General features: G+C 62.9%; 1 protein-coding gene across 2 annotated transcripts; it reads right to left on the bottom strand.

The window, feature by feature from the left end:
- Nucleotides 1–310: 310 nt before the first annotated feature.
- Nucleotides 311–21,401, bottom strand: LOC102449522 (solute carrier family 2, facilitated glucose transporter member 9-like). 2 transcript variants are annotated; one of them, XM_075935616.2, is made up of 12 exons: nt 21,225–21,397; nt 16,158–16,256; nt 14,338–14,498; nt 13,881–14,005; nt 13,191–13,336; nt 11,375–11,507; nt 10,672–10,859; nt 9,370–9,480; nt 6,474–6,575; nt 5,442–5,517; nt 2,982–3,109; nt 311–687 (listed from the first exon to the last, which is right to left on the bottom strand). In XM_075935616.2, the coding sequence occupies exons 1-12, from the start codon at nt 21,267–21,269 to the stop codon at nt 448–450; spliced, it is 1,554 nt and encodes a 517-aa protein (XP_075791731.2). In that variant the 5' UTR covers nt 21,270–21,397; the 3' UTR covers nt 311–447. The 2 variants fall into 2 exon arrangements, with proteins under 2 accessions (XP_075791731.2, XP_089636372.1); XM_089780246.1 differs by lacking the exon at nt 311–687 and adding an exon at nt 1,812–2,006 and having other exon boundaries at nt 21,225–21,401.
- Nucleotides 21,402–22,292: the final 891 nt, after the last annotated feature.

Below are 22,292 nucleotides of genomic sequence, written 5' to 3'. Positions count from 1 at the left end.
AGTGCAGTGACATCACGGGTCCGGAGGCGGAGCTAGCCGCAATGCCTCCCGCAAGGCCGGAAGGCTCAGAGCTGTGGTGGGGGGGGGGATCTAACTCCGGGAGTGGAGACCATGTCCCTAACCTCTGGGGAGGGCGGGGGGAAGGGAGTGTGTCCTCCCCTCCCCCCGAGCACGGGCACAGCAGGCAGCAGATGAGCCGCCTGGCCCTAAGCCCCAGGCTGGCACCGACTCAGCTCTGCAGGGAAGGTGCCGTGCGGGGCCGCAGAGCAGCAACCTGGAGCCCTTGTTCTAGGACACCTGCGGGAGGAGACCAGCGGTGGGTTGGGGAGAGCTTGAGCCTGCAAAGCCCAGGGCGAGGGCAACATCTTTGGATCCATGACCCCGGCACGGGCCCTGCCACCCACCCCACAGATTGTTCACAGCCTTGCAGGGCTGGGGGGCTGAGGGTCACGCCTGGCCGGACTCGGACAGCTCCAGGGAGCTGCTCTCCAGGGCCCCGTAGCCGCCGAGCGTGACCATCTTGACGGCGCTGGCCGGGGTGGCCAGGAAGGCGCGGCGGGCGGCGAAGATCTGGCTGATCTCCATGAAGGTCTTGTTCTTGGTCTCGGGGATCACCACGTAGATGTAGAGAGCCACCAGCAGGCAGACCCCGCAGAACACCAGGTAGCAGAAAGCGCCGGCCGACATCTGGGGAAAGCAGAGAACACGGCCCCGGGCGTCAGCAGGGAGCCCCAGCCCATCACGGGGCCACCTAGCGTGGCTCTTATCTCCTGTCCCTGGGGCCCATCTAGTGTCGCTCCCTGCACCATGCTCCCTGCCTCCCACCCCACTGAGTCTGAGGGGTCACCCCATCAGCTAGGGCCAGGGCTGCCCAATTCCACTTGTGGCCAAGACACTAGGCTGGGAGTCAGGACACTTGGGTTCAAGGCCCTCCTCTGCCACAGTCTCTCTGCCCGACCATGGGCTAGTCACTTAGCCTCTCTGCCCCACCATATGCACAAGGGGGCGCTGGGTCTGACCCACTGGCCAAGGCTGGCTGCCAGGAGCAATCCATTCCCCTGGGGGAGGCTCTTTTTTCCCCAAAGGGAGAGGGGCTTGATAGCGCAGTCCCACGAGAGAGGAAAGTGGAGCCTCTCCCTTGTGGTCAGTGGTTTAATCCTGCCCCTAGGAGAGACCCCATAGCAGGAAACCACTCTCCTGGATATCTGCCTACACTCAGAAGGTTAATGGAGACCAGTTGCTTAACACAATATTAACAAGCTGGGAAGGACTTTGGCCAGAACCGGGAAGGAACAGGATAGTTCTCAAGAGTTACTCATGTCAGCAGGGCCTGGGACATTCACCTGAGGGTACTTAAGGAGCTCGCTAAAACAATCTCTGAACCATTAGCTGCTACTTTTCAGAGCATTGAGGGAGGCCGTGAGGGCCCAGAGGCCTGGAGAAGGGCAAACCTAGGACCTATCCCCAAAACTAAGAACTGGGCAGTAACACACCAGTCAGCCTCATTTTGAGACCTAGAAAGATCCTGAAATTAAACAATTTCGATTTTTAAGACCCCAGATTATAAGGAACTGCCAGCGTGGACGTTGGGACAGTCTGAACACCTGTGTTCACCCTTTCAATACAGACGGCGACAAATCTTGCACAAAGTATGCCTTGTGAGGGATTGTTTGGAAACTCATAATCTGCTGATCATTATTGTCCTGGTAAAATGTATGTGGCAACATTCTAGGTATAGTTATAAGAGTATACTGGATGGAGTTGCTAAGACATGCTCTAAGTCTGGAGAGCAACCACATACCAGTTCCCCAGGAACAAAACACTGGTCAATGCCTCAGCCAAGATGAAATGGACCATCGCCTAATTAAATGGCCATTCTTTGGCAGGAAAAAGGGTGTGGGCAAAAAACCTCCATCTTGAGAAAGGAACCGTTTGAGGCTCTTGTCCACACAGACGGTCATTCTCTTGAACCTTGGCTGGAGAGGACTCCCAAAGAAGGGAAGGAACTATAAGAAAGGAGGAGAGATGTTCCAAGTCACCCTTGCCTTTCTCTCTACCCACTGCATCAACAGCAGCTGAAGAACCAGGAAATGACATTGGATTGGGGGAGAGATCTTGAGTGAAAGAAATTCAGTTGGTCGGGTGGATGAGACATGGCGAGAGAGGGAGACCTGTGCTTTGAATTCATGGAGTTTTTTACATTTGGCATTAGTTGCATTTTACTTTTATTTTCTTGTAGCCAAGTCTGACTGTTGTGTCTCATTTCTTGTGATCACTTAGAATCGATCTTGGATTAGTTGCAAATCAACTTGGATTAGTGTTTGATCTAAACCAGTGTGTTGGGAATGAGGTGTTTGGGAAACTCCATTTGAGACAGCAAGATTGGTGCGTGTCATTTTCTATTCACACCATTACAGACTTTTCATGAGCTTGTATTGTCCAGAAGAGGGCTGGGCTCCGGGCAGGACAAGACACACATTTCTGGGGCGAGTTTGGGACCGGGAATTTGCCGGTGTAGTTCTGCAGTGTAATTCAGGAATGCCTGGTTGTAGTGCTCGGGCAGTACACCTGGGAGTGACTTACATGCTGGAGGCAGTGTAAAGGTCACCCCGGATTGGAGTCCTGAGGGGCCACAGCCGGCCACTGGTCCCAGTTGTACTCCGGGGAATGTCACAGACTTTACAGCCAAGAACAAATCAACCTAGTTTCCTCCTGAGAAGGGTAACAGATCTAGCAGATAGGGAATTGGGGGAGTGTAGCAGAAGTGATGCATCTGGCCTTTAGTAAGGCTTTTGACACAGTTTCCTGCTGCAGTGAGTTCCAAAGATTAACAACATGCTGCTAGTGTTTCTTTGGACTTGTTTACAATTTTCTCTCTGGGGCAAGGACCATCTTCCTGTGTGTGTGGACAGCAACTTGCACCCCGAGGCCCTAATCCCTGACCTGCAACCCCAGGCCACCCCCTCAGGGCTGGCTGTTACCTGCAGGAAGGGGAAGACGAAGCCCACGGTGAAGTTGGAGAGCCAGTTCAGGGACCCCCCCACGATATAGGCAGCGGGGCGATGTGACTGCTTGAAGAGCTCTGCCGTCATCAGGAAGGGCACACCAGCTGGGCAGGGGAGAAAGGGATTAAACTCCTCCTGAGTCTGGGGCACAAATCAGGAGTGACTCCGGAGTGAAAGGCAGCTGAATGAGCTCAGAACTGGGACTCTCTCCGTCTCTCTTGCCCCCTCCCCTTCCAGCGCCTGTCCTATTGGGTGCCTGAGCACCCTGGGGAGCGGGTGGATCAAGTCTCTGGTTGCTCGGCCGGCTCTTTCCGTGGCTGATAGGGGAGCAGCCTTCGGGGAGAGAGCACTGGTACAGCTTGGGCCCCGGTGTGTGTGGGGGAGAGCGTGGGGGGAGGGGCTCGGGCTCTGTGCTAAGGCTGCTAACGAGGAGGCTGATTGGGCTGCGGGTGTCGGTCCAGAGAGCCGCCACCACAGGTTTGTTCTGGATGACAGTGAAAAATCCTTTGTATTGAAACTGTCCACTTCACGTTGTGATTTGGGGCAGAAGTTCAAACACTGAAATAACTCAGTTTGGGAATTCCAGCACCGAGACTTATGGGAGTTGTAGTTCTGGTCTCTTATGTGCTCATTCTCCTCTTTACACCAGGTTCCCTCCTCAGACTCCATTTCCCATAATGCACCCTTTTGGAAGGCAGGTGGTGCACCTTGGGATTCCCTGGCCAGAATGCACCATGGGAGATGTAGTCTAGCCAAGGAGTCCAGTTCATTTTGGAGAACGTGGACATGAGGCAAACTGAACTGCAACGCCCATGAGAATCGTGGCAGGATTTCACAGCTGAGATCGTTTCGGTTTCAGACATTCCATTTGTGGGCGGATGCTTTTCGTGCTGTTTTGCGGTGAAAATGGAAGTTTTCGAGCGGGTTGAAATTTTGTTTTGATGGACCCGTTTGCTGCCAAAAAAGTTTGCAGACGATTCCACGTCCAGGGAAGCGTGTCATTTCCACGGTTTCTTTCCAACTTTTCTTTCATTTTGTTTCGACTTACATCAGCATCAGATGTTACGTGACCTTTCAACATTACTGAGACGAAACCCTGGGGTTCCGGGTTTTCAACAACAACGTTTTGGGATGGCTCATTCTGTGACATCGTCCAACTTTTTAGCCCAATTCCGGACAAAACTGCTTCCCTGCTGGGGGAGGGTCTGGTCAAACCATTGTGGCTAATATCACAACTGCGCAGTCGTTGGAATTCCCGGGGGACGGAAATGCCATTTTCTGAGTTGATCTACAAATGGCTGTTGAAAAACAGTTTTGATGGGAAATTTTTCACTGGCCCAGTTTGTCCACCAGGAGCTGCACTGAGATCAGCCATCAGATGGGGAAAATATTGGTCTTACCTGTGGCTGGATTTGAACTGGCTATTTAAAAGGTGACAGACTGCATCCTATTGAGACCCTGTATCCAATAGGGATGTAAGAGTGTAACTGTTTAAATTGGTACAGGTAGCTCCTAGCCTGGCTCCTGGGGGGCCGGCTGCTGCTCCTCACCGCTGCTAGCTCCCAGGAAGCCAGTGTGTAACCAATAACATTTTTAGTGGCTTGGGTTTTGGTGCTAGGTGGTGGGGCTTGACGACCCCATTAAAACAAGGTCGCAACCCCATTTAAGGTCCCGACATACAGTGTGGGAATTGCTGCCATAGAAAAAAGCTGGGGCTTTACACACTGCTGCCCTCTAGTGCGTGAACGCAGAACTGTTCCACTGTGTTTCATCAGTCCTATACTGCTAACAACTGAAGGAGAGTCTCCTTTTGCTCAAGCATCGGGGCCTGTGCTTTTGGAGCACGAGAAGTCAGGTTCTATCCTGAGGGCTGCCATGAAGCCTGAGCAATTAGGGCACTTTGGGTTTGTTGCAATAGGCGCAGTTGTGATATTAGGCACCGTGGTTTGACCAGACCGTCCCCGAGCAGGCAAGCAGTCATGTGCGCCTCTTTAGTAAAGATACTTAATGCAAAAAAATTCATATGGGGAGAAGCAGCCCCTCATGGACCGTTACGGCGCCTGGAATAGAGATATAGATACAGATATATTTTAAGTCCGATTCATCATTGTTTGTGAACAATGAGCCATTAAAATCCTAATTAAAGATGTAATTACAGCAAATAAATTCTGGGCTGAGAATGAATTATAGATCCGTTGGCAGCTCCACTCATACATCAGTCGGGTAAACCATTCCAGGGAGCATCCATCATTTTTAGGGAGCTTTCCCGTCCACGCTTATTTAAAGGCAGGAAACCACGCGCCTCCGGAGCCGGCCAGAGACGCTGATTAGCGTGTGCAGCCCCCTGCTGGCCCAGCCTAGGGCTCGGGCCAAGCCCCTCTCTCCCGACCCGCAGCCCCCCGCTAGCCGGAGAGACGGCAGGGCCCCCGCACCCACCTGGGCCCATGCAGAAGCCAGCGATGATCCCGATGACGCAGGCCACGCTGAGGTAGCGCATCCAGGGCACGGCGGCCTGGGGAGAGAAGGGGCAGAGGCTGGAGGCGGCCGGGCTGACAGTCCCGTTACCGCCACCCGCGTGGCGTAAGCACGTTTGGGGCACTGCTCTTGGGGGCGCTGGGGGGCTGAGGGAGAGGAAAGCAGCAGGAATGGGCCATGCAAAGTCCTCTCTCAGCTTGGCTGGTGCCCGACCTGCAGCCCCCTCCTCACCCAACCCTGCCCCCCCAGCCCTGCCGGTGCCCCTCACTCCTGCCCCACAGCCCCCTTCTAACCCAGCCCTGCTGGTGCCCCTCACTCCCGACCCACAGCCCCTGCCAGTGCCCCTCACTCCCGACCCACAGCTCCTGCCAGCTCAGCCCTGCCCCCCCAGCCCTGCCGGTACCCCTCACTCCTGACCCACAGCCCCCTTCTAACCCAGCCCTGCCCGTGCCCTTCACTCCCGCCCCACAGCCCCTGCCAGTGCCCCTCACTCCCGACCCACAGCTCCTGCCAGCTCAGCCCTGCCCCCCAGCCCTGCCAGTGCCCCTCACTCCTGACCCACAGCTCCTGCCAGCTCAGCCCTGCCCCCCCAGCCCTGCCGGTGCCCCTCACTCCTGACCCACAGCCCCCTTCTAACCCAGCCCTGCCGGTGCCCCTCACTCCCGACCCACACCCCTGACAGCCCAGCCCCCCCATCCAGTACCCCTCAAGCCTGGCCTGCAGCCCCCCTTCAGCCCAGCTCTCTCCCGCCTTGCACCAGACACAAAGGGGCTTCCTCTCTCTGCTGCGCCCGGGGGCAGGGTCTGGCCCCCAGCTGCCTGGCAGCGGCGGGTGGGAACCGCTGGCCATGGGAGCCCAGCCAGGAGGGGCGAGGGGGAGCCCAGCAGCGCTCGCGGGGGTGGGGGGGGCGCTCCCCAGGATTCGCGCCCGGCCCCTGCTGGCCTGACCGGGCGGCGCTCCTCCCCAGCACTGCACGCAGCGCGACTCCCCTACCTGGAGCACCAGGGTCATGGTGATGCCGGCGCAGCAGAGGCCCATGAAGCAGAAGCCGGTGATGATGAGGGGCCGGCGGCCCAGCTTCTCGATGGTGAAGCACTGCAGGGAGAGGCGGGTTAGCCAAGCGGGCACCTGCCCTGCCAGCCCCTGGCACAGAGTGACACCCCACACAGCCAATAGCGCGCAGCGCAGGTGAGCGACATCCTCAGAGCCCGTTCTCATTGGCTGACGAGCCTTTGGAGGGGAGAGTGGGACCCCCTCAGGACTCCGGGCGCTTCTCCCAGCCCGGGGGGGGGGGGGGGGCAGGCTAGTGGTTAGAGCAGGGGGCACGGGCATGGTAGGGCTTTGTGTGCGGAAAGGGAGCAGCTGCCCGTCTCCTCTCTCGGGGGCTGGAATCCAGGGCCCAGCTTGCCCCAGCCAGGCCCGAGCCGGCTCCGAGTGCCCAGTGGAGTCAGGCAGCAGGTGTGGGGCCTGGGATGGGCGGAGGGGGGCACGGAGCGGACAGCAGGATTGGGGGATGGGCGGGCAAAGAGGGGTGGAGGGGTGTGGAGTGGGCAAGGGGGCCAGAGGGCAGGTGGGGAGGGGTGCAGGGAGGGCAGGAGGACTGTGGGGCTGAGGGGGCAGGAGGGGTGGAGTGGGGGGGGGCAGGGGGCAGGCAGGGGGTGCAGGGAGGGCAGCAGGACTGGGGGGCTGGGCAGGCAGAGGGGGGCGGGGGGCAGGCAGGGGGGTGAAGGGAGGACGGCAGGACTGGGGGGCTGGGCGGGCAGAGGGGGCGGGGGGCAGGCAGGGGGGTGCAGGGAGGGCAGCAGGACTGGGGGGCTGGGCGGGCAGAGGGGGCGGGGGGCAGGCAGGGGGGTGCAGGGAGGGCAGCAGGACTGGGGGGCTGGGCGGGCAGAGGGGGGCGGGGGGCAGGCAGGGGGGTGTGGGGAGGACGGCAGGACTGGGGGGCTGGGCGGGCAGAGGGGGGCGGGGGGCAGGCAGGGGGGTGAAGGGAGGACGGCAGGACTGGGGGGCTGGGCAGGTAGAGGGGAGCGGGGGGCAGGCAGGGGGGTGCAGGGAGGACGGCAGGACTGGGGGGCTGGGCAGGCAGAGGGGGCGGGGGGCGGGGGGCAGGCAGGGGGGTATGGGGAGGGCAGCAGGACTGGGGGCTGGGCGGGCAGAGGGGGCGGGGGGCAGGCAGGGGGGTGCAGGGAGGACGGCAGGACTGGGGGGCTGGGCGGGCAGAGGGGGGCGGGGGGCAGGCAGGGGGGTGTGGGGAGGGCAGCAGGACTGGGGGCTGGGCAGGCAGAGGGGGCGGGGGGCAGGCAGGGGGGTGTGGGGAGGACGGCAGGACTGGGGGGCTGGGCGGGCAGAGGGGGGCGGGGGGCAGGCAGGGGGGTGTGGGGAGGACGGCAGGACTGGGGGGCTGGGCGGGCAGAGGGGGCGGGGGGCGGGCAGAGGGGAGCGGGGAGGACGGCAGGACTGGGGGGCTGGGCGGGCAGAGGGGGGCGGGGGGCAGGCAGGGGGGTGCGGGGAGGACGGCAGGACTGGGGGGCTGGGCGGGCAGAGGGGAGCGGGGGGCAGGCAGGGGGGTGCGGGGAGGACGGCAGGACTGGGGGGCTGGGCGGGCAGAGGGGAGCGGGGGGCAGGCAGGGGGGTGCGGGGAGGACGGCAGGACTGGGGGGCTGGGCGGGCAGAGGGGGGCGGGGGGCAGGCAGGGGGGTGCGGGGAGGACGGCAGGACTGGGGGGCTGGGCGGGCAGAGGGGGGCGGGGGGCAGGCAGGGGGGTGCGGGGAGGACGGCAGGACTGGGGGGCTGGGCGGGCAGAGGGGGGCGGGGGGCGGGCAGGGGGGTGCGGGGAGGACGGCAGGACTGGGGGGCTGGGCGGGCAGAGGGGGGCGGGGGGCAGGCAGGGGGGAGCGGCTGCAGCACCAGGAGCCGGGCGGATACTGACAGCAGAACAAATGCTGGTAATTTTCGACCCAGACTCGACGTGCCTTGTGGGGGCTGTTTGTGGCGCCGCGGCGCCTGCACCCGCCGGTGCCAACAGGCAGCTGAGCCCCCGCCCGCCCACCGGGCTGCGGCAGCACCTGCTTGTGCTGGGGGGGGGGGCTGGCGGAGTGGGGGGGGGCTGGGGTCTCTGGCTTCGCCTCTCCGCTCATCTCCCCACTAGACCTCACTAGAGCCCCCGCCACTGGGTGGGCGCCCACGGGGGAGGGCTGTAAATGCGCCCAGCACAGCCCTCATTCCGGGGGGGGGGGCTCTTAGCTCTAGCCAAGTCCCAGCTCGCCCAGTGTGGTCCCCCAGCACCCGCCCGCCCCCAGCTCGCCCAGGGTGACCCCCCAGCACCCGCCCGCCCCCAGCTCGCCCAGGGTGACCCCCCCAGCGCCCGCCCGCCCCCAGCTCGCCCAGGGTGACCCCCCCAGCGCCCGCCCGCCCCCAGCTCGCCCAGGGTGACCCCCCCAGCTCGCCCAGGGTGACCCCCCCAGCGCCCGCCCCCAGCTCGCCCAGGGTGACCCCCCCAGCTCGCCCAGGGTGACCCCCCCAGCGCCCGCCCGCCCCCAGCTCGCCCAGGGTGACCCGCCCAGGGTGACCCCCCCAGCGCCCGCCCGCCCCCAGCTCGCCCAGGGTGACCCCCCCAGCGCCCGCCCGCCCCCAGCTCGCCCAGGGTGACCCCCCAGCGCCCGCCCGCCCCCAACTCGCCCAGGGTGACCCCCCAGCGCCCGCCCGCCCCCAACTCGCCCAGGGTGACCCCCCAGCGCCCGCCCGCCCCCAACTCGCCCAGGGTGACCCCCCAGCGCCCGCCCGCCCCCAGCTCACCGAGGGTCCCCTCTGTCCATTTGCCCCCTCCCCGGCCCCGGGTCGCACTGCGTGGGGGGGTCAGGCCCGCCCGCCCCGTGCGCCGCAGACTCACGCCGAGCAGGCCGGCCAGCACCTCGATGGCGCCGGTGCCCACGGTGGTGTAGGGGATCTCGGGGCCCGGGATGCCGGCGTGCTGGAAGATGCTGTTGGTGTAGAACCAGATCTGCCAGGAGCGGGAGAGCGGGGCGTGAGCGGCAGGAGGGGGGCAGAGGCCCCCGAGGTCCAGGCCCCCGCCGGGGGGCCCTGGCCATGACTGACTGGGGGAGCCCCCCTTGGCAGAGCAAAGCCGGCTGCCTGGTGGGGGCCTGATGGCTGGTCCGGCCTGGGGCACTCGCTGGCGCTGGGGTGGGGCGAGTGGGGGGGCTCAGCTGAGCTCCTCCTGGGGGGGGGACCTGCCGCCTCATCAGAACGACTAGTTCCCTGCCAAGCCAGGGCGTTGTGGGGAGACGGGAACCCCTGGGGGCAACACCCTTTAGGACAGGGGCAGGAGGAGTGGGAGTTCAAGGGGAGCACCCCTCTGGGCAGGGAGCAGGGTGCCCTTGGACAGGGGCTGTGGGGGGCCTGGGAGCAGGAGCACTGCAGGGTAGTGGGGGGCAGGGATGCCCCAGGGCAGGGGTAGGGGCAGTGGGGGGCATGGAATGGGGGCACCCTGAGGCGGGGGCAGTGGGGAGCAGTGAAAGGGGTGCCCTGGGGTAGAGGCAGTGGGGGGCAGGGATGCCCTGGAAGAGTGGGGGGCAGGGAACAGGGGTGCCCTGCGGTGGGGGCAGTGGGAGGGCAGGGATGCCCTGGGGCAGTGGGGAGCAGTAAAAGGGGGTGCCCCGGGGCAGGGGCAGTGGGTGCAGGGAACGGGGGCACCCTGAGGTGGAGGTAGTGGGGGGCAGTGAGAGGGGGTGCCCCGGGGCAGGGGCAGTGGGTGCAGGGAACGGGGGCACCCTGAGGTGGAGGTAGTGGAGGGCAGTGAGAGGGGGTGCCCCGGGGCAGGGGCAGTGGGTGCAGGGAACGGGGGCACCCTGAGGTGGAGGTAGTGGGGGGCAGTGAGAGGGGGTGCCCCGGGGCAGGGGCAGTGGGTGCAGGGAACGGGGGCACCCTGAGGTGGAGGTAGTGGGGGGCAGTGAGAGGGGGTGCCCCGGGGCAGGGGCAGTGGGTGCAGGGAACGGGGGCACCCTGAGGTGGAGGTAGTGGGGGGCAGTGAGAGGGGGTGCCCCAGGGCAGGGGCAGTGGGTGCAGGGAACGGGGGCACCCTGAGGTGGGGCAGGGATGCCCTGGGGCAGTGGGGAGCAGTGAACGGGGGTGCCCCGGGGCGGAGTAGTGGGGGCCGGGAACGGGTGCAGGGGCGCGGGCCGGGCGGACTCACCGCGTCGATGCCGGAGAGCTGCATGCCCATGTTGATGACCGCCACGGAGAGGGTCTGCCAGCGCACGGTGCCGTCCCGCAGGAGCTGCCCGACGGAGAGCGTCTCCACGGAGGCGAGCGAGCGCTGCTCCTCCCGCATCTCCTCAATCACGTCCCCCACGTCGGCCCGCCCCAGGAACCAGCGCAGCGCTGGGGAGAGCAGCAGAGCCCCTGAACCCCCACTGCCCTGCAGGGACTCTGCACAGGTCCTGCCCCAGCGGGCGCAAGGCTGAAGCCGGGGGGAGGGGAGGTGCCCAGACGCTGTGGTGATGGGCTCTTGGGAAAAGCAGTGAAGAGGGAACTGCCCCTCCCCTCACCTGTCCTTGTCAGCAGCCAGGGCAAGAGGCCACCCCTCCTCTGGGGATGGACAGACCCCCGCTCCCCCCACAGAGCTCTCCTGCCCCGGCAGCTCGACAGGCTGAGTCTGGAACCCAGGAACCCCGTGCAGCAGGCCGGGCCGGGCAGGACCAGTGCCCCACGGTAGCTGATTGGCCCTGGTGGAGAAGCCGGCCCAGAGGAGCTCTGGGGTCTGCAGTGCCAGGGCCATGTGGCCATTTGGGACAGGAGCTAATCCGACCAAAGCCCTCCCCGGCTCCTATGGCCCAGCCCGGCCCCCGCCTGTACACCAGCCCCCCTGCAGGCAGCGCCTGGAGGGCTCCGCTCACCATCCGTGGCCCCCCGGACATTGTTCTTCTCGATCAGCAGGTAGCGGGGGCTCTCGGGGAACCAGTGCAGCAGCAGGAGCTGCAGGAAGGCAGGGACAACCCCCAGGGACAGGAAGAGCGGCCAGTATGTGTCCTGCAACGAGATGGGTGCCCAGGGGGCCGTGGGACAAAGACAAGCCAAGGGAATGCAGGCTGGATATTGGGGGGCCAGCTGCTGGCTGGGCGTTGGCATGGGGAAGGGTGAGAACGGATCCATCTGAGGCTGGAAGGGGCCTGGAGAGGTTGTCGAAGCCAGACCCCTGTGAACAGGAAGGGCCAAGTTAACCCAGAGTGTCCCTGATGGGGCTTTGTCCTTCCTGGACACCACGAGGGATGGGACGCCGCAGCTTCCCTGGGACACCTGCCCCGGAGTGTAAGTACCCAAGCCTTAGAAAGTTTCCCCTAAGAGCTAACCTGCCTCTCTTGGGCCCTACCACAGACATTTCGGTCAATTTCAGAGATTGGATCCTAAACACGGTCAGTTTCACAGCGCTCTGTTGGTAAACATGGTCAGTTTCACGGGATCAGATTGTAAACACGGTCAGTTTCACGGGATCAGATTGTAAACACGGTCAGTTTCACGATTCCAGCTATTTACACTGGAATTGTCACCAGATTGTAATTGTAGGGTCGTGACCCCAAAGAGGTCACCAGGGGGGTCATAAGAGGGGGGTGCAGTGCTGGTACACTTACTTCTGCCCTGCTGCTGGCAGGATGTTGCTTTCAGACCTGGGCGCCCGGCCACAGTCGCTGCTCTCCGGTCAGTGCAGAAGAAAGGATGGCAATACCAGAGCCCCTCCCTAAAATAATGTTGTGACTCCCCCCACCGCAACATCCTTTTGGGGCAGGACCCCCAGTGCGAGACATGCTGATCTCCCCCATGAGATCTGTATCGTGCAGAGGACAAGCGCACAGCAGACCGGATTTCCCGCCCGGGACGCATTTTTCACGGCCGTGAATTTGGTCAGGCCTTGTGCATCCCCTGGCTGTGGGCTGAGCCTGTTGCTTCTTGCCTTCCCGCCCACGAACACGCAGAACAATTGATCCGTTTATACCAGCCCGCTGCCGTTTATATCAGCCCCCCCCCAGCTGCCTTGTCCCCAGACCACACGCACCGGCCGTTTGGTCACCTTCCCTGGGACCCACAGTTGATCATTGCACTTGCTCTCTGCTGGACTCCCTCCAACGACCCGGCTCCCAGAACTGGCAGGTTTTCCCCATCGGCGCATGGGGCAGGCACACGACACCCACCCGGATATTAGCCATTTTCTGATTGGCTGGAACCCAGAGGTGCTTAGAGCTACTTGCAGCTGGGCATTTGACTTTTCCACCCTGGGACAACGCTGCCTCGGTTCCCCCTGGTGTGCCCTAGGCTGGTGGTTCCCAACCTGTTTTATACCGCGGGCTGACAAACCCATTCACAAACTTTTGGTGGACCGGTAACATTTTATTTGCATATTTGCATATTCATGATGCAAATAAAATGTTACCGGTCCGCCAAAATATGTACCCCAGCTGTGGCCTCCAGAGCTGCCGCGAACAGCTGGCTTCAGCTCTGGCGACTGCCGCAGCCCGGCAGCCAGCGGTCCGCGGACCGGCACTGGTCTGCAGACCGGCAGTTGGGAACCGCTGTCCTAGGCGACCTGAAAAGGGTGGGTGCGACCTGCTCTGGAGAACCCTGGAGACACCCCCAGGCCCTTGTCCCCCTCTCGACGGGGTGGGAGCAGCAGCAGCAGCATTTCAGGGGTACCCCATGGAGCCCGCTAGCAGCACTGACCTCCCCCAGCAGCTCCGGCAGGCCCAGGACTTGCGCAGAGAAGACTCCCAGGCAGATGAAGATGCTGGGCACCAAGCCGAGGAAGCCACGCAGGTTCTTGGGGGCGATTTCTCCCAGGTACATGGGCACCACACTGAGACAGATGCCTGGGGCGGAGGAGGAAGCACAGGGAGGAGGTGGCGGAGCAAGGAATGGGGGGAGGGGAGAGAGAATTGGAGTCACCCTGGGCAAAAGGCAGCACGGCGTCTGCATCCCCCCAGCTCCCGGATCCCAACTGGGATGGGAATCATGGAAGGGGAGCTCCTGAGAAGGAACCATCCATGCGCCCCTCCTCCCAGAATGCCCTAGGGCTGGCTGCTCAGTCCCAGGACACCCCCCATGGCGGACTGGTAACACCCCCCATGAGCTTCTTTCTTTGATCCCCAAGTGCCAGAGAGAGCCAGGAATGGGCACAGCCCCAGCAGCGGGTCCCCCCCTGCAACCCTGTGTGGGCCGGAGCCGGAGCCGGCCAGGCACCCACGGCTCCGACTCCTGCAGTAGAGGGAGCGGCCGTGCTGGGTAGTGAGGGGCGGCACAGGGCTGGAGAGGACAGCCGGGCGGGGCAGGGAGGGGCAGAGGGGAGCCCGGCCGGGTGCCGGAGCCAGGCAGAGCCTTTGGCCAGGTGGCGGCGCTGCCCACGCCGGGCGTTACCCGAGTGCAGCCCCGTGACGAAGCGGCCGGCGATGACCATCTCGGGCAGCTCCAGGTAGCGGCTGGAGCCCATCAGGATGCCGGCCAGGAAGACGAGCAGCGTGCTCCGCACCAGGGTCCCGTTCCTAGCAGGGGGCACAGGCAGGGCGTCACCCCCCCGCCTGGCCTGGCCCCTCCCTTCTACTGGGCGGGATGCGGCCCCCCCCCCCCACTGCAGGCGGCTCCGTTCTCTCTACCTCCGTCCACCAGCCACCCCCTCTTCTCTGTACCAGCCCAGGGGGAGATGGGGACATGCCTGGCCGCTCTCCCGGCCCCCGTAAGAACGGGGCGTGTGCCAGGCTGGCTTGTCTGCCCTCCCCCGGCAGGGCTCGGTTAGTCGGGCACCCCCGGCCGGGCACCCCCGGCCGGGCACCGGGACAGACCAGCTGCCATCGCCCCCTGCCCACACCCATCTCACCTCCCGTATCGGGTCACGAGCATCCCAACCGGAAGGGAGCCCACCAGTCCGCCCAGGGCGAAGACCGAGACGGTCAGCGAGTACATGACCGTGAGCAGCTCCTGGCTCGGGCTCTGGCTGTAGCGCTGGGACCAGCTGGCGTTGTAGAAGGCCTTTATGTGCTGCAAGGTAGAGAGACGGGGGGTTGGCAGAGCGGGGTGCCCATGGTGTGCCAGAGCCAGGGCTGCACGGATTGACGTCCCTATGGGGTCTTGGTGCACATCTGTTACACACCCAGCTCTGGATCACGTCAGGGCTTCTCCTCCCCACATCCCCGATTGGTGGGCTCCTGCTTCCTCTCGCACGAGAGTGGTGTGAATCACACTTCTCCCCACTTCCCCTCGCACAAAAGCAGTGTGAAACACACTTCTCTCCACTTCCCCTTGTGCGAGAGCGGTGTGAAACGCATGACTTCTCCCCACATCCCCAATTACTGGTCTCCCACTTCCCCTCGCACAAGAGTGGTGTGAAACACACTTCTCCTCCTCACTTCCCCTTGCATGAGAGTGGCGTAAAACGCACGACTTCTTCCCACATCCCCAATTGCTAGTCTCCCGCTTCCCCTTACACGAGAGCAGTGTGAAACACACAAGATCTCCCCACTTCCTCTTGCACAAGAGTGGTGTGAAACACACAACTTCTCCTCCCCATTTCCCCTCGCACAAGAGCGGTGTGAAACACCCAACTTCTTCCCACTTCCCCTTGCACGAGAGCAGCGTAAAACTTCTCCTTCCCACATCCCCGTTTGCTGGTCTACCACTTCCCCTCGCACGAGAGCGGCGTGAACCATGGGACTTCGTGGGGCGGGAAAGCCCAACACTTGAAACACCTCCCCGCTCCCTGGCCCCCCACTGCCGATTTCCAAATGGCCTGCCCAAGGGAATCCTGGGAAATGTGTCATTTGGGTCCATCGCGACCTCCTGTTTCAACAGTATCCTTCCAATCGGTGCCGTTGCTTTGTGGTGTTCACAGGGTCAGAGAGGAGCCGGGAGTGGGAGACGGGGGGGTGGGGAAATCCCAGGGTGAGTCCCTGTTCGGTTCACTCCCTCAGGGGCACCAGGCCTTGGCCGCTGTGGGCAGGCAGGACACGGGGCCGGATGGGCCTTGACCCAGCCTGGCCGCTCTGACGCTCTTCAAAGCCGATTCAGAGCCAAGCGCCGGTTGCAGAGGGCCAGGCTGTCCCGGGGAGGTCAAAGCAGAACCGTTCGACCGGGGCCCGCGCTTCTCACTGGCTGTTCCGAGGGAAACTCTGTCCGGAGGGACGTGTTCCCACGGGGAGTGTAGATCGCGATGAAACTGCACAAACGGCCCCCCGGGAAATCTGTCATCAGCTCTGCCTCCCCCTTGGCTGCGGGCTGGGCCAGACACCACAACCCTTTGCTGCCCGACCCGCTAGCAGATCTTCCCAAGGGTCATTTGGAAGGGGCAGCGCTGAGCCCGTGCTAGGGGGCGCTGTGCTGAGGGGCAGCTCGAACGTTGGCCCTACCTGGGTGGGGTCCGCAAAGGCCTTTTGGGGTGTGTTGTCCCAGCCGGGGTCCTAACGGCACCTTGGTGGCTCAGCGGGTCCCCCCGGCCCCCTCGCTTCCCCCTGGAGCATCACTTGGCTTCAGCCGCTCTTTTCGCACTCCCAGGCCTGCTGCGCCACACCCCAGAGGTGGCTGCATCCCCATGGGGATAATCCACCTGCCTGCTGGAGACCCTGTCTCCATAGCTGCCTGGCCCAAGGTATCTCAGTGACCCTCCCGCACAGAGACAGACGGACGGACGGACACAGCTCTTACCACGGCCGGCGAGTTCACCACGGCCAGGTTGTAGCCGTACAGCAGGGAGGAGCCGAAGGAAGCCAGCACGGTGACGGTGAGCAGCGGGAAGGTGAGGTGCTGGGTGAGAGGAGACACGCAGGACAGCGTCAGTTCCAAGGGGGCCGGCCAGTGCAGCCCTGGCCACGGGTCTGACGTGGCCCCGGAAGGAGGGGAAAGAGGGCGGAGCCACGAGCTGTTCCCCCCGCCCCAAGAGCTGCCCCCTTTCCGAGGTCACACGTGAGATGAGTTGGAGGGGTCTCATTCCTCTGCCCTCGTGCTTGGGAAATTCTGAATCCATGCGGGGGCCCAGTCGTGAGAACTGGACGGTCCCACCAGCTGCGAGCTCCCCCAGCTTTTACTGCAGCCGCTTGGCCGGACCAGAGTCACCACCAGAGCCACCCTTGGGGGGGGCCAAGACAAAAATGAAGCGTACGGGATCCTTCGAAAACGGGTTTTTTCCGAAAGAACCGGGTCTAGACGGCGCTTTCACTTTCGAAATGCCCTTTTTCGAAACTGCCATCGGACACGAATATGCAAATGAAGCACGGGATATGTAAATCCACACCTCAGTTATACTGTCGTCTAGACGAGCCCAGTCTGCTCCCGGCTTAACTATCTTGAGCAAGTTTGGTATCACCTGCAAATTTTGCCACCTCCCTGTTAACCCCTTTCTCTAGAATCCTAGGCCTGGAAGAGCCTCAGGAGTCATCGAGTCCGGCCCCCTGCTCAAGGCAGGACCAACCCAACTAAATCAACCCGGCCAGGGCTGTGTCCAGCCGAGACCTAAACACCTCTAGGAATGGAGATTCCACCCCTCCCTAGGGAACCCAGCCCAGCGCTTCCCCACCCGCCTAGGGAAAGAGTTTTTCCTAATCTCCAACCTAGACCTCTCCCACTGCAACTTGAGCCCATTGCTCCTTGTTCTGCCACCTGCCCCCACTGAGAACAGCCTCACTCCAGCCTCTTTGCAACCTCCCTTCAGGAAGTCGAAGGCTGCTCTCAAATCCCCCCTCACTCTTCGCTTCTGCAGACTAAACAGACCCAAGTCCCTCAGTCTCTCCTCATAGGCCATGTGCTCCAGCCCCCCAATCATTTTGGTTGCCCTCCGCTGGACCCTCTCCAATGCGTCCGCATCCTTTCTGTAGTGGGGGGCCCAGAACTGGACACAATACTCCAGATGTGGCCTCACCAGAGCCGAATAAAGGGGAATAATGACACCTCTGGATCTGCTGGAAATGCTCCTCCTAATGCAGCCTAATATGCCATTAGCCTTCTTGGCTACAAGGGCCCCTGCTGACTCCTCTCCAGCTTCTCATCCACTGTAACCCCCAGGGCCTGTTCTGAAGAACTGCTGCTTAGCCAGTCGGTCCCCAGCCTGTAACTATGTTTGGGATTCTTCTGTCCCAAGTGCAGGACTCTGCCCTCGTCCTTGTTGAACCTCATCAGATTTCTTTTGGCCCAGTCCTCTAATCTGTCCAGGTCACTCTGGACCAGGGGTCATCAACCAGTCGATCGGGATCTACTGGTCGATCTTGGAGCCTTTGACAGGTGACCCTGACAGGTTTGGTCAGGAGGCTGTCAAGTGCCAGCACTTCAGCTGCCCCTCTCCACACTTCTGTGTTGCTCCCGCCTTCTGCCTTGGAGCCGTCTCCCTCCCCCAAGACCTGGGAGCCTCTTGCTTGCTGTGAGGGGCACAGGAAGAAGAGGAGGGGGTGCTGATGTTAGAGTGCCCCTCGCCCACCCTGTATCCCATCGCCACAGAGCAGAGGCGGGAGAGAATTTGCTGGCTGCTTTTGGGAGTGGTGCAGGGCCAGGGTAGGGGTGAGCCTGCCTTAGCCCCCTGCACCACCACCCAGCAGCCACCTGTGGTAAGCGGTGCCCAGCTGGCGCCCGCATTCCGAACCCCCGCCCCAGTCCTGAACCCTTCTGCCCCCCAAACCACTGCCCCAGCCCTGAGTCCCCCCTGCACCCACCCAGAGCCTGCCCCTGAACCCCCTCCTGCACCTCCACTCCCTGCTCCAGGCTCAGCGCAGAACCCCTCCCTCACTCCAAAACCTTTAGCCCAAGATCAGAGTCCACAACCCCCCCGCATCCCGGTCCTCTCGCCCCAGCCTGATAAAAGTGAGGGAGGATGGGGGAGGGAGGGAGGACGGAGTGAGCAGGGGCGGGGCCTTGGAGAAGGGGCAGGAAGGAGGCGGGGCCAGGGGTGTTTGGGTGTGAGGTAGATCCTGGATTGCATTTAAATTCAGAAAGCGACCTCCTGCTTAAAAAGGTTGGAGACCCCTGCCCTGGACCCTATCGCTGCCCTCCAGCGTATCGACCCCGTCATCATTCATAAATCTAGATCATTTATAAATCGGTTGAATAGGATGGACCCTCGGACAGACTCTCGGGGGACCCCATTAGCTCCCTCTCCCCACTCGGAAAACTGACCATTTATTCCTACCCTTTGTTTCCTGTCTTGTAACCAGTTATCAGTCCATGAAAGGACTTTCCCTCTTATCCCATGACAACTTACTTAAGAGCCTTTGGTGAGGGACTGCCCTGATGCCCAATGGCTATGCCCCCCCCCCCGACAACCCTAGATTCCATGGCCAACGGGGACCATTAGATCCCCCCTGTGTGAGCACAGCCCCAGATTAATCCATTTGAACTAGAGCAGCTCTAAGGCATGGACGACAGGGCCAGTGAGGGAGAATTCGCCGCCGCCCCATGCAAGCTGTTCCACCAGTAATTGCCTTGACTGTTCCCACCGTGCACCACGTTTCCACCGTCAGCCACTGAGTGGTGTTATCGCCCTGCGCACCGCCTACTGTCGCCCATGCAACACCATCCCACCGCTGCCACCAACATGCCCCAGCCAGGGCTGCCCGCTCACATGCTGCCGAGCACAAATCTGTGCCTGGAGGTGGGTAGCCTTTGGAGTCCAGTTTCCAAACCTGCCTGCTTACGAATTCAGAGCCTCCCGCTCGCCTACGTCCTGCAGACGCCCCATGCGGCTTGCGAGGGGCTCTGCAGACTAACCTCCCCAGCCAACGCACTGGCTGGACCTCCCCTGAAGGGGACGCTGACGCATCCTTGGACAGATCATTGCGGCGCGCTCTCCATGGCCTCCACCTGCCTCTCGGCTTCTCCAACTTTCACCTAGATGGCCATGAACCGGGCACCACCCATGCGTCTTTCTGCCTGAAAATGCCCCCCCTTCCCATTACCCTCCCCTCACTAAGTCAGGTGGGAGCAAATGGAGGCATCAGCGTGTGCACCTGTCCCTCTCCAGCGCCTTTACCTCGGCCACGTGGCCTAGCCTCAGTTTCCCTGTGACCCCAGCCAGCAGGGAGCTGGAAAAGGCCTAGGACGGGGGGGGAGGGGGGAGCGAGGGGGGCTGTGTTACACACGGGAGCTCGTTGGCATTAGAAATTAGCTCCCACGGAGGGGCTCCCCTTGGGGTTCTGTCTGGTTTGGGGCTCACTGGGCATTTTCCAGGCCCCTGAGCCCCTCCCCCCCATTAGTGTGTCTCCGGCGCTTTCTCATGCCCCGTTTCCAGCTCTGTAAATCTCAGGGACTCTGCAGCCCCCCAGGTGGGGGGGGCGGGGTCTGGGCATGACGCAGCAGCGCCTCCCTCTGGCCATTGGAGGAGCCCAAAAGCTGGGGGAGGGGCTCCCTTGTCCCGCAGAAAGAGGAGACGCCAGTGGGGCTGGGAGGGTGCAGGAGGGGGAAGGGGAGTAAATTCATTCAGCTGCTATTTTTAACCCCCGCGCCCCGGTTCTAGCCAGGCCCCGCCCCACCTCCCAGCAGCTGGGAGGGTGAACGGGGATGGCCGACCCTGGGGAGACCCCACCTCAGTCTGCAGCTGGGGGCTCTGGGAGGGGGGTCCCGGGGGGGTCACTGGGCAGGAGCAGGGAGGGGGGCTGGCTTCTTGCTCCCCACGGAGGCCAGGCAGAACCTGGGGAGGGGACCCAGATCTCGCCTGGCTGGGAGCTGCCTTCGGACCCCCCAGCAGCAACCGCTTCCCAGGCGCGGCCACCTGTGGCAACTGCCCGGAGCCAGCCCAGGGCCGGCCCGGAGCCAGGGGCATGCCAGGGCAGAGCAGTGCCTCATTACTGCACACCGAGTCCACTGCAAAGAGGGGACTTCCTCCCCCACCCCGCTCTAACCACTAGCCCCCACTCCCCTCCCCAAGCCCCTTCCCACAGGGCCCAGGAGTCCTGCCCCCCAGCATCCCTGCTCTAACCACTAGCCCCACTACCCTCCTAGAGCCAGGGATAGAACCCAGGGGTCCTGGCTCCCAGCGCCCCCCCGATCTAACCACTAGCCCCCACTCCCCTCCCAGAGCCCAGGAATGAACCCAGGGGTCCTGGCTCTCAGCCCCCCCGCTCTAACCACTAGCCCCCACTCCCCTCCCAGAGCCCAGGAAAGAACCCAGGGGTCCTGGCTCTCAGCCCCCCCGCTCTAACCACTAGCCCCCACTCCCCTCCCAGAGCCCAGGAAAGAACCCAGGGGTCCTGGCTCTCAGCCCCCCCGCTCTAACCTCTAGCCCCCACTCCCCTCCCAGAGCCCAGGAAAGAACCCGGGGTCCTGGCTCTCAGCCCCCCCACTTTAACCACTAGCCCCCAGTCCCCTCCTAGAGCCAGGGATAGAACCCAGGGGTCCTGGCTCTCAGCCCCCCCGCTCTAACCACTAGCCCCCACTCTCCTCCCAGAGCCCAGGGATAGAACCCAGGAGTCCTGGCTCTCAGCCCCCCCCCGCTCTAACCACTAGCCCCCACTCCTCTCGCAGAGCCCAGGAAAGAACCCAGGGGTCCGGAGCTCTTGTGCTCTCTCCCCCACCCCTGCTTGGCCCCATAACCCCCCTACACACAAATCCCGAGGCCAGGGGGCCGCAGGTTCTTGCCGGCAAAGCAGCCGACGGCCCCGTGCTGCCCGGGCCCCAGGGACGCCCTGTCGCGTGCAGTTCAATCCCCTAATCCCGCCCGGCATGCCAGCGGGGCCGCGGCCAGCGCGAGAGGCTGGGGCGAGGGAGGGAAGCCCGGACCCCCCCGTCACTCACCCCAGAGATCCGCCGGTAGCTGGGCAGGGCGGGTTTCCCCTCCATTCGGGCGGTGCCGGCCGTGGGCCCCCAGGCCCCGCGAGGCAGAGGACGGGGGGCAGCGGGGAGGAAGGCTGCCTCCTCTGGCGCATTTCAGCGCTTGAGTCTTTCAATTATTTTTTTAAAGCAGGGAGGAAAAATTGGAGGGGGTGGGGGTGGGGGTGGGGGTGGGGAGTGGGGGTGGGGAGCGCTCCAAGCCGGGGCGGCCATTGGAGGGTTCCTGGCCAGGGAGAGGGTGGCCCAGGGGCCTCCCTGCTTGATTGACAGGCAGAAGAGGCCGGAGGCCTGGGGCGGCAGTAGCCAGCACTTTGGGGTGAGGCGGAGCACGGGGCCTGAGGGCAGGAGGGAATCACATGATGGCTAATGTGATTTGCTTTGCTTTTCGGGGGGAGGGAGACGGTGCAGCCCATTGGTTCATTGGAGCAGCCGGGCCCATCCACGCTTAACCCTCTGGGGACCAACCTTCCCTCTCTTCTTTTCCATCCCCGTGAGGAGTTTTTTCCCCTCCATGTGTGGAATAATGTTTTACATGCACCAAGGACTGTGCAAATGTGCACCACCCAGAGAAGAAACCCTTAGCTGTGGGCGCGCTGCTAATCAGCCAAGCGGCATTGGAATCGCCCCATAGTGGCCGCACGAGCACCCGGCTTACAGGGAACCCTGCTGAGCACGTGACGGACTGGGCCGTGTCCGGGCATGGCTGAGGGCGTCTGCTCAGGGTGAATTGCTCAGACTCGGGGCTCCTTATAGCCTCTGACTGGAGACCTTCCCAAATAGGCCACAAACCAGTCTCAGAGCGCTTCAGCTATCAGCCTGGCCAGCCAGAAGCCTCACGAGCAAAACCGCTCGGACACCCCAGCTCTCCCTGTGCCCCAATCAGCCCCGGCCTGCACACCAGTGAGGGGCTATAGAACCCGATCTCACCTACCCAGCCACAATCCCCAGGTCAATTTACACTCTGGATCTTACCCACAAGACCACGCTGGGCCAATCCTCTAGAATCTACCATCGAAAGGTTTATTACTAAAG

Source organism: Pelodiscus sinensis, chromosome 8 (genome assembly GCF_052426305.1).
Source record: "Pelodiscus sinensis isolate ZL-2025 chromosome 8, ASM5242630v1, whole genome shotgun sequence".
Lineage (NCBI taxonomy): Eukaryota > Metazoa > Chordata > Testudines > Trionychidae > Pelodiscus > Pelodiscus sinensis.
Note: the sequence above shows the minus strand (reverse complement) of the source record. Positions and strands in the feature narration are given on the sequence as shown.